The sequence below is a fragment of the Anabrus simplex genome, chromosome 7 (genome assembly GCF_040414725.1).
Source record: "Anabrus simplex isolate iqAnaSimp1 chromosome 7, ASM4041472v1, whole genome shotgun sequence".
In the NCBI taxonomy this organism is placed as follows: Eukaryota; Metazoa; Arthropoda; class Insecta; order Orthoptera; family Tettigoniidae; genus Anabrus; species Anabrus simplex.
Window position 1 is genome coordinate 113164579 of NC_090271.1, and position 12146 is coordinate 113176724.

General features: G+C 39.3%; 1 protein-coding gene across 1 annotated transcript in view; it reads right to left on the reverse strand.

The window, feature by feature from the left end:
• LOC136877315 (T-cell activation inhibitor, mitochondrial) overlaps positions 1–12146 on the reverse strand; it is a 110423-nt gene that overhangs the window by 28127 nt on the left and 70150 nt on the right. Inside the window, exon 6 of the mRNA XM_067151253.2 lies at positions 9097–9188. Coding sequence (XP_067007354.2) covers positions 9097–9188 — 92 coding nt within the window. The remainder of the gene's footprint in view (positions 1–9096; positions 9189–12146) is intronic.

Genomic DNA, 12146 nt, shown 5'->3' on the forward strand with positions numbered 1-12146 from the left:
TTTAATAACAGATTATACCTGAAAAAGATTAAATTTATTTAAAAACAGAATGACATGTCTCAATCTTGAAAGAACATCATCAGATTCTATCAAATAACACTTTTTTTTTTTTTTTTAATTTCTTCTTTTATTTTTTAATGAACATTATGAACAAGTGTAAAGACATTTATGTTAAAATTCTGTCTACCATTCAGATCTCCACAAAGGAATAACACGTCTTCTGCAGGAAAGGCAGAGATTTTGGTGTGAAGTTCATTCCAGAACTGATCTTTGATGTCATCATCAAGTCCTGTTTGAAGAGCATAGACAGAGAATACTTGCAAACAGCAGAGAGGGGCACCAATTGTGACAGACATCAGATTGTCAGAGTCTCTGGACCTCAGATACACGGGTGCATAGATCCTCATTCACACGCTGTTGTTGTTGGACATGCCATTCTAACAAGCTTCTTTAACTGGTCCCACTCTTGAACTGATAGCCCTTGCCCATTTCTCACATTGAGCAGGTGGAACCAACGCGTGTCACGTGCAGGAAATGCCCTAGTCTTTAAACCTCTTTGTGACTGCATCATTCTGATTCATTAGTTGTGAACAGAATACAGACAGTTTTTTTTTTTTTTTTAAACAAGTTGCTTCATGTCACACTGACACAGATAGGTCTTATGGCGACAATGGGACAGGAAAGGGCTAGAAGTGGGAAGTAAACAGTCATGCTCTTCATTAAGTTAAAGCCCCATCATTTGCCTGGTGTGAAAATGGGAAACCATGGAAAACCATCTTCAGCGGTGCCGACAGTGGAGTTCGAACCCACTATCTTCCGAATACTGGATACAGGCTACACTTAAGCGACTGCAGCTATCAAGCTCAATGGTTTGTTTTTTACAACTGGCTTTACATCCCACCGACAAAGATGTCTTATAGCAACCACAGGAAAAGGTTAGGTGTGTGAAGGAAGTGGCCATGGCCTTAATTAAGGTACAGCCTCAGCATTTACCTCGTGTGAAAATGGGAAACCTCAGAAAATCATTTTCAGGGTTGCCAACAGTGGGTTTCGAACCCACTATCTCCCGAATGCAAGCTCACTGCTGCGCATCCCTAACCGCACGGCCAACTCACTCAGTAGATAGGCTTGTCACCACAGCCTGAAGCTAAGGTCGTTACTAAACCCAATCTAAACTTGACTCACATTGGACCACATACTTTAAACCCCAGGGGCTCCGAACTTTGGAGCGTGGGTTGGCGACCACGGGGCCCTTAGCTGAGTCCTAGCATTGCTTCCACTTACTTGTGCCAGGCTCCTCACTTTTGTCTATCCTATCCGACCACCCTTGGTCAACTCTTGTTCTTTTCAGACCCCGACGGTATTACGTATGGAGGCCTAGGGAGTCTTTCATTTTCACGCCCTTTGTGGCCCTTGTCTTCCTTTGGCCGATATCTTCATTTTTCGAGGTGTCATGGCCCTTCTATTTCTTCTCTTCGATTAGTGTTATATAGAGGATGGTTGCTTAGTTGTACTTCCTCTTAAAACATTAATCACCACCACCACCACATACTTTAAAGAGAGGTGTTCTGAAACCTGCTGAAGTACATTATGTATCAAAATTACTATCAAAACATTTTGGAGAAGAAAGGAAGAATACTGAGCTGCTTCAGTTTTATCTGCTTTAAAAAAAAAAATAGGAAGATCTAGGAATTCAGATTGAATAAAGATGACATGGTAGTTTATGGGGAAGAAACAGACACAGATGATATGTAAATGCAAATGCAAGAAAAATGTAAAATAATTTTCATTTTGATAATGCTTCTTGAACTATGTTGTAATTAAGTGACACATTCCTTTATCAGGTGGTAATAAAACTCTGTTTTCAGATAACTGAATTAATTTAAATTAGCAACCAATAATTATAAGTGATTATTGTATTACACAGGTAATAGCACCGCTTTCAGTGTTAACTGTATTTTCAAATCTTTCATTTCTTTATGAGAACCCACTAAATCCCAATTTATTATCAAACCCTACCACATCCAAATTTCCTCAATGTCATTTCTTAAATATTTCAAAAACCATATTCCTTACGACTTTTAAAGCAATGTTACTCAAGGTAATGGCTTATTCTGGACAGGTTTGGTACATGAATTTGGCAGCTTTGGATACTAGGTGCCTCATATCAAGCAACAACAGAACACAATACGATTTCAACATCATCATTCAAAAGTAAGTTCAATTCTATTATCAAGTCAATACCTTCCCAACAACGAACAAGTGCTTCTAAGCTAAAAACAAACTCAGTTTCACTATTATTGTATATTCAGAGGAACATCAGTACACTCAACAGTGCATGACCATACAGATGCTTAATTCAAAATAAATCTGATACATTGTCTCTATAGTACAGCAGTGATTAAAATAATAGCCAAAAGTAGTTAGCAACAAAAAAAAAAAAATCTAAAAAGACTGACACACTTTATTCCAATAATAACTTATGAGTTGAAAATATTCACAACCACTAAAAGAGATGGCAACAGACTTTAACTGCAGAAATGAAGTTTCTAAGCAGTGTAATACAAAAACATAGGAAGACCAAAAGACAGAGTGAGAAATTAAAAGATAAAGGATAAAGATGGAATATACCAACCCTTACAGGAAAGCAATTAGTGCAATTTAAATGCACAGAAGAAGGAAAAAATCACATAACATTGCTTGTGCAATGAAATTACTAGAAAGAGATCCATTAGAAGACCTAGGAGGAGATTATCTAGAGGAGAGGAGTCAGCTGATATACAATTCTACGAAATGAGTTGAATACAGTAAGAGTGAAGGCACATGTAAATAATGATGCATCAGCTTCAAAAATTCTATCAAAACATTGAGTCATTAGTCAACCAGTCATCTAAAATATATTCACTGACAGCAACTAACAATGCTTACAAACCTTCTATACCTTGTAAATTAATGGGTATTCTAATCAATGGGTAGTACTTCAACAACTTCTGGTATGCAGATGATAGATGATACAATTCTGCTTGCTGCCAACCTGAAAGACTCTCAAATGTTAGTCAACAGAATTAAAAGCTGCCAGTAAAGCTCATGGCTTAGAATTGAATAAAAAAAAAGACCAAGCTCATGGTGAAATGCAGCAAGGAAGTATTTGGCAAGCTGATGGTGAGAAACAAAGAGATCAAAAAGAGTTGACCATTTGATCTACCTGGTAAGCCAATTCAACACACACTGGGATCATGCCATCAAAATCAAATTGTAAATTGAAACTGCAAGATCTACCTTCATTAAAATGAGACCACTGCTGTGTTGCAGAGATCTGACTCATCACTAGGGAGCGGATTTTTATGTAATTACATATTTTTTTTGCGTAAGTTTTAACGCAAGTAACGATGTTCATTATTCCTAATGTGCATCCCCAAGTGTAAAAACTGAATCTTATTTCACATAAAAACACATATTTCCACATTTTTTAAATGTAAATACATATTTTAAGAAAATCTATAATAAGCACATAAATCGGCAATATTTGTTGATCAATAAAATTTAAAATGCTTCTGTGTTATAAAACAATGCTCATATTTTCATTTTACGATTACGGTATTGTTTTTAACAGTGTTTTTAACATAATGTATCTGAATGTTTCGGCTATTTGTGGACTTCCCTCCGTAAGTTCTAAAACTTGCTGGTCACTGGCTACGTCGTTACATTTAGACAGCGATTTGATTTGCTGTACAAGATGTTTCCTTGCATGATGTAATTCCAACTCTTTATGAGTCAGCCCTCTCAGGTTTTGTTTATAGAATATCAGCGAAAGGCAATCACAGAGAGATAAGGTGACGTAATTCCGTTACGACATGGGAGACTCGGAAGAATATTGCCCCACCATTAGGTAGTGGAATTTCATCACTCCTAAGAGTAAGGTTAACTGTTCGGGTCTATATATCATTCCCGTGGTCGTGTGATTTTGTATGGATTTATAAGAAATATTTCCTTCAGTGTCCGCTGCTATTCTTTTTATTGAAACAGTGATTCACCGTAAATGCGTGTGTCGTCACCTGCAAAATAATGCCAAAAGAGAAGTCGAGTACAAGGTCGCGTCTTCAACAATATGTAGTGAAATTTAAAAGCATTTTCACTACCGATCGAAAAGTATTATTTTGCCAACCGTGTGGTAAAACAGTACGTGCAGATAAACGTTCTCAAGTAATCCAGCATTTGTCTGGAAATAAGCATACTGCGGCTGCTTCGCGTGTGCGTTCGCGACAATTACTAATTGCTGAACCAGCTACTTCAAATGCAGGCCCATCTATAGGAGGATCGAGACGGCGGTGATCTAAGTATTCCCAGTATTATTAAGATGTGTGCAGATCATATGTTTGCGCCGACATTCCTCTTGGTAAAATAAATAATCCGGGACTGAGAAATTTCCTAACAAAGTAGGCCTACATTAATTTTGAGCCTCCAGACGAATCCACATTAAGGAAAAACTATCTCCCAAAATGTTACGAAGAAACTTTACAGAGAATTTGGGCAGTATGTGATAGCGAAAAACTGTGGGTGAGCATTGACGAAACCACTGATTCAAGTGGCAGAAAAGTAGGAAATGTTATAGTTGGTGTGTTGAAGAATGACAAAACTGCTTGCGAACATTCTTATTTGCTAGCGTGTAAAGAAATGCTTGCTGCAAACCATGTCACTGTACCTAGGTTATTCAATGAAGCCATGCACTTACTTTGGCCAAAAGGTATAAATATTGCTTTTCCTTACTGACAGTGCAGCTTACATGAAAAAGGCAGCCGAAGGCCTTTCTGTGAGCTTTCCGAAAATGATACATGTAACTTGCGTTGTTCATGCTCTACACAGGTTATGTGAAACTGTGCGGGCTCAGTATCCTCAAGTGGATAAATTAGTGTCTAATGGCAAAAAAGTCTTCGTAAAAGCACCCTCAAGAATCGATCTCTTTAAAGAGAAAACCCCGGATCTTGCGCTTCCTCTTCTGCCTATTGTTACGTGGTGGGGTACCTGGCTTAGCGCTGTGGTATACTACGCAGACAATTTCGAAAGTTTTGCATCCGTTGTGAACGTGCTAGATAAAAAACGACGCGTCGTCAATTGAGATTCTTCAAGAGATACTAAACGACAGCTCTTTGAAAAATGATTCGGCGTTTATATCTGCCAATCTAAGCTTCTTGTGTAAAACTATAGACATACTTGAAAAATCCACTAACCTGTTGTCCGAAACAGTGAAGGAAGTGCGCACTGTTGAAAATAAATTAGATTCACTCCCGGCTTCACAGGTACAGGGACTGTTAAAGGTCAAATATCAAAATTTGTTTAGGAAAAACAGAGGATTTCAAACAATGTGCCAAATTTCTAATGTATTAGAGGGTGCTCATGTTGGCGAAATTGATGGCGTTATTGTTGGTGACATTCCTCTCTTTAACTATGCTCGTCTGACTTCCTGTGATGTGGAGCGATCATTTTCGCAGTATAAGGCGTTCTTTAGAGATAATCGGCATGCATTTGTGATGGACAATTTGGAGATGACCTTTGTTGTTCACTGCAATTCTGAGACTACTTCTAGCAACTAATATTCCAGCGTGTGATGGGTGAGTACGAACTGGTACTATTTTTTCAAAGATGATAGGTTGCTTTTGCCATATTAAAAAAAAAAAAAAAAAAAAAATCATTCCATTTAAGAAGCCAACGGCCAAAACCGTGTTGAAACACCGGATCCCGTGAGATCTCCGAAGTTAAGCAACATTGGGCGTGGTCAGGAGTTGGATGGGTTGCCACGCGCTGTTGGTGGGGGATAAGGGAATGGAGGAGCAGAAAGGAACTGGCCACCCTACCGCACATAAACTCCGGCTCAGGAACACCTCTGCGGAGGTTCGGACCTGCCTTTGGGCAGAATAACCCTTACCTACCTTACTTACCTTTAAAAAAATTACCATTCATAATATCTACTCTGGCATATCAAAAATTAATATACCATACAGCACGTTTCCATACACAGACACCATTTTGCCTTAAGGAGCACGTTTGGTAGCACCATATTCTAATACAAAATATTATACTTATTTACTTCTTGAGCGCGAGTAGTTATGTGATATTTAAAGGAAAATAATTTCAGTTTTTATCACATATTTTAAAGTTATTCAGCACATAAAAAATAAATATTTTTCACATTTTTAACACATAAAAATCCGCTCCCTACTCATCACAAAACCATGCATCATGAAATGCTATATGAATCCTACCTTATTGCCTCTAAGTGAGGCATCAACTGATTTGAAATGTGGATTTGTAAAAGATTATAAAAAATATCCTGGGTTGATCACATAGAAACCAGGGGCGGTGCGTGGTATTGTTGCAGGTTTGCACAACTCCCAATAATTTTACGCTTGATTTGTCGTCTTTTCTTCCTATTTTGCAGTTTAATAAACCTAACATGTACTCTAAAATGTGTTAAAACCAAGCACCTTTTATCGTTCAATGTACTAATACTTCGTAACGAACCATTAAACTCCGCCGTCTTTAAATCAAACTCAGGGGGTTGACTTTCCTACGCCAAACTCCCTAGCGCACAGCGCGCTGCTATTTAGTTTCAGCAGGGTCGAGCCTAAGCCTGTATACGATGTATAGCATCAGGTAGCAAGCCCGCCAGTATCGGTCCTAGGGAGTTGCATGAGACCAGCAAGTCCCCTATCGAAAAACAACTCCAAATGTCCCCGTTAGATTGCACCACTCTGCAGAGATGACTTCATCCCTGCTTTCTCTCCACTCGCAACGGTAATTTCTTTTCCACGCCACTAGGGTAAGGGTAAGCTGCACCGCACCATTCACAATGTTACCAACATTGGTAATTCATGGGCAATCATAACCTTTTATTAAATCCCAAAATTTGTTTTGAGGATATACTTTCGGAGGAAACGTTTTCTCATCAGCATAACTTCATGTTATGCATTTGCCAACCGTAAAACGAGCTTTGTGCCAACATTGTCACATGTTGGTAAACGGCTGGACTATTGCGACATGGAGTTGTTGGTGTTTATGTAGACGTTATGTTTACATTTATCACGTGCAGGCCTTGGTGTGTTTTCAGGTGATTGAGTATTTTGGTTCTAGATAATTTTTCTGTGCGTTATTATTAAAACTGATGGATTCTAAATTGTGAGTAAGAGTTCGTCACAAAGCTGCCGGTGTTTGTGTAGTTTAGTTTCAACAAATAGTGTATACGGTTTGGGACAAACTGAAACTACGCCATGAACTATCGTCCATCTATTTAGCACAAGAAAGCAAAGCAAAGTCACCTACGTACAGGCCATGAAAGCCCTTGTAGGAGTGGAAGGTAAAGGCTTCCACCATTGTTAACCTCGGCACATGATGGGGTAGAGTGGTTAGCTCTACGCCTGGCCACCTTTACCCCTAGAAATTAACCTGGTACTCATTTTTGGTGTAGGCTGAGTGAACCTCAGGGCCATATGCACGTCCGGAAGTGGAAATCTCGTTTCTTAAAGTTTACTACTTCCTGACGGGGATTCGAACCCACGTCCTTCCGGGCAAACCGAGCACGCCTTTACCGCCTCGGCCAGACAGCCCCTATTTAGCACAAGAATTCAGATCATTGTCGGGTCCTGTTAGTTTAGCAGAGTTTATAATAACCAACAACCTGGAGAGGACTTTCACTGAACTGAGTGCTTGAAACTGCTGAAGTTTAATTTTACAATCCCTATGACGTCTGTCGAAGCAGAAAGATGTTTTTCTACTTTGAATAAAATAAAAACTTCCTTAAGGAACTCTATGACCCAGGAAAGATTGTCGGCCTTGGCGATGCTTTCTATAGAAAGAGATCTGCTGATGGAAATCGCGGACTTCAATCAACGGGTGACTGACAAGTTTGCATCAATGAAAAACAGGAGGGCGAATTTTCAATTCAAGTGAGATAAGAATAACTGTAGTTATATTCTTATTTCCTGTGTTTTAATTGCTGGATATGTATTTCAATTTTAATATGAATGCAGTTCATTACATACGGATACTAGGAATTCTTGTTATTTCTATTAGATTCTCATTTAAAATTGCAACATTGAACATGTTGGTGCAACACCCAGCCTCAGATACGACCAGCCGCCACTGATAGAAACATTAATGGCAGATCGGCAAGGAAAAAAAGCTACTTAATACTGTCAAACAGTATAAGTTGGAATATTTTTGTCACATCATGCAGAATAGTGATCTATGATGCTCATGATCCAAGAAAAGATATTTGGTGGAAGAGGCCCAGGGCATCATCAGGGTTCACGGTTCCAGAATCTACAATGGTTCAGACTGTCATCCACCAAACTCTTTAGAGAAGCTGTCAACAAGAACAGAAGTACCATGATGTTCGCCAACACCTGGACCGGACAGGGCACAGGAAGAAGAAGACGACCACCTTGAAAATTATCGCACACAGCGCAACACCATATATATACTTCAATGGATGGGATATGAGTAGTTTAAGCATTAGTAAGTTTTATACATTTCAGAACCCATTAACATTTTTTGTATAGTTTTCCTTCTTTCCACATGATCTCTGTGCTGTTATGATATAAACTATGGTGAATTTGAGCCAAGTCAGTGAAGACATACATATGCAAAATATAGCCAACACACTAGAAGTGTCTACCTGAGGTTGCAATGATAGAGCATAATGTAGAATTATGATAGCTCTCACAACTGCTGCTATGGCACCAGTAATATCCAAGCTGTTCAAATGGGCTACTCCATAAAATAGTTTACTTCCAGTGCCTCAACTCAGAGAGTACATTGAAAAAGTACTCAAGCAACTACAGATAGTACAACAGGGCTGAACATGTTAAACGTGAAGTAAAGTATTCTTAGCAAGCATGATGCAAGTCGTAAAAGATTAGTACACACTAGAAGGTATCATATTCACTTATGTCGTGTTTGCAACAACAAACTCTACCCAAAAGATGTAAAACACTTCTGAATTTACACACAGATAAGGAACTGCATACAGCAATCTAGTTCACAGCATCAGTTAAAAAGTACTCATTTATTCTACATAAAAACGCATCAAGAGTGACTTACATCAAGCCAGTTGTGCCGAACTTCGCCACTATTGAGCATTATGTGACCATCCAAACTCACTCCTGTGTCATTTCCAAACATAAGTGTTCTTCCTGATGGAAAAAAAATAGGAAAATAATGTAAATAATCATGCAAATTGATGTAAGAAAACAATTTTACATTAAAAACTTAAGTCCCTCATGTTCACAGAATTGTTTACAACAGGTAAGGGGAGTGAAATACTTTATGTTAGTCCAATTCTTCCCACTATTTTGCTGGTGTCCTGAAAAAATGTTGCTAACAGTCTGATAGCAGACTAAGTCACAATGTACTTTTTACTTCTTACTTTTGCTGACAGGTAATATGTCTACCAATAATCCTGACCACTGACAGTTTCCTTCTCTACTTGGTGTACTATATCATCTAGTATTCTCATCATAGCAAGTAGAAAACAAGGTGCAAGGATTCTCAGAGATACCAGGCCCCAGTAGCAGATCTTGTTCTTGTCACCACAGTTCTGTCAAAAGCTGTGAGGCAAGAGACAACAGGCAAATGTACGACAATACACGAGACTGACTCGAAATAATATCTGCAATGTTAACATTGCGACAAATTAAATGTAAAACTATTCAGCTTTACACACATTTCTTCTTCTGTAAGTCTGTCCTCGCTCAGACAGGTACCAACTCGATGTCCTCCATTTCTCTTGGCCCCAAGCATCTTCCTTCATTTGTTCGTAACTTCTCCCTTTTTTCACACATGTTAGCATTCTAAACTTTTACCTTCCTCCTCCCCTATTTCCACCTATTTACCCCTCAATTTTTTTTTTTTTTTTTTTAATTGGCTTAACGTCACACCAACACAGATAGGTCTTATGGCGATGATGGACTAGGAAAGGCCCAGGAGTGGGAAGAAAGTGGTTGTGGCCTTCATTAAGGTACAACCCCAATGTTTGCCTGGTGTGAAAATGGGACACCACGAAAAATCATCATCAGGGCTGCCAACAGTGGGACTCGAACCCACTATCCCCCAGATGCAAGCTCATAGTTGTGCGCCCCTAACCGCACAGCCAACTCACCCGGTCCCCCCACAATCCTTTGTAGAAGACAATTCCTTAATAGCAGGTGACCCACCCAGGATGTTTTCCTCTTCTGTATCATCCTCATTAGGTTCTAACAATAATGTTATTGTTTTCCCTGCCCAATAACTACTTTTCCTGTTTTTGGAGATACAGAGGTGCCAGAATTTTGTCCTGCATGAGTTACTTTACATGCCAGTAAATCTACTGACATGAAGCCAACATATTTGAGGACCTTCAAATACCACCAGACTGAGCCAGGATCAAACCTGCCAAGTTGGGTTCAGAAGGCCAGCGCTCTACCATTTAAGCTACTAAACTCAGCCTCATCAGGTTCCTCTCCTCCCCTAACCTCCTCAGTATTTCCTTATTATGTCTGTCCATTCACCTTTCTCCACTCTTCTCCACAACCACATTTCAAATATTTCTCTTCTTTCTTTTTGACTGTCCACATTTCAGAGCCATAAGACATCACATTCTACATGAAATAACAAACCTCTTAATTCAAATGAGATCCTCCTGACCCTCAGCAAACCTTTTGCCCTTCCACAAGCTGTATTTCACATACAAATTATACACCTTACTTCCTCGGTACAGCTTTCATTCCAGGCCACCAAATTTCCCAAACACTGAAACAACTTACCCTGGAAATAGGACAGAATATATTTATTTATCACCTACAGGATGTCCCAATTACAGATGATGTAAATACATTAACATTCACAGTGTCCATTTTCTTTCCGATCCTCATCATTTTCATCTTACTGATGTTCAGCTTGATTCCAAACTCTTTTCCCACTCTTACAATACCCTCCATCGTAATTTGCAATACTTCTTTTGTTTCTGCCAACACTGCCATATCATCTGCATATTTAATGGTCTTTACTCCTTCTCCCCAATACAAATCCTCTTGATTTTTTCATGGCCTTCTCAATTTTTTTATATACATTGTGCCATGTAAAAACTGTTATTCTCCCTGGCCTATCTTCTTTTCATCTTCTTGTACGTGCTTGCAAGCTGTGTTATGTATTGTGTATTTCTTTGATGTATTTGTGTGTATTTTGCCTTGCTCTCCTTTGCCCCTCTTAAAGAATAAATTTGTTGCCTCCCTTCCTGCATGTCTTCAGAGAAACACAGATTTTATCTCGCTCTGAAGTGTCCTGCCTGCTTTGCGAGGCCTGTCTTTCTCTCCCTCTCACTTCGTGCCTCTCTGCTCCTCCCCTCTCCTCTAGAGGGGAGTTCCGGTCCACGTGACCGCTGCGCTGCTTGCAGTGGCCTTGCCCAGCAGTGTGGTTAATCTCCTGTTGGCACTGGTGCAGTGCTCTGCTTTCTGGGCTCGCCTTGTGACCCTTCAAACCCGGTACGCTAGCGCAGAGGTAACATAGAGAGGGACCTTCATACAGTAACCTTAAAATGTTGTTACTTGGAAAGGTGCCTGAGGTAATTATGAAAATTTATGAATGTGTAATGGTACGAGCCTAGTGGTTTCGATATTATCTTTACTTAAGGTTTCAAGTTGATGAGTTCAACTGAGTTGACAAAGAATGTGTTTTCTTGGGTGAAATGTTTTCCCCTTCTGGAAAGGCTCTTGGTAACTAATCATGTACCTCGCTTGCCCCAGATATTCAAAATTGTTAAGACGGGCAATTCCCCGATAGTGGGATTAGGTTAGTGCTTTTTTCAAGGGCACTGTAATTTGCTGCGCATTTTCTATACGCCTTAAAAGCGTTGCTTCCTGTTAAGGTACCAAATGGCCTTGTTTTACCTACTCTTAATATTACTGCTAAGTTTATGAATTTTTATTGTGTTTCCCTTATATTCAGAAAATGTCTATTATACTTATTGCTGTTCTATACCCGGCTTTGTTCAGCGAGTTAGCTCGAGAAACCCTTCACAAAAGTGTGTGAACATGTACCTGATAGTGAGGGCTGGTTCCCTCACTCATTCTTATCCTGCTGTAGTTCTGAAAGTGCATATGGGTATAATCTTTAAT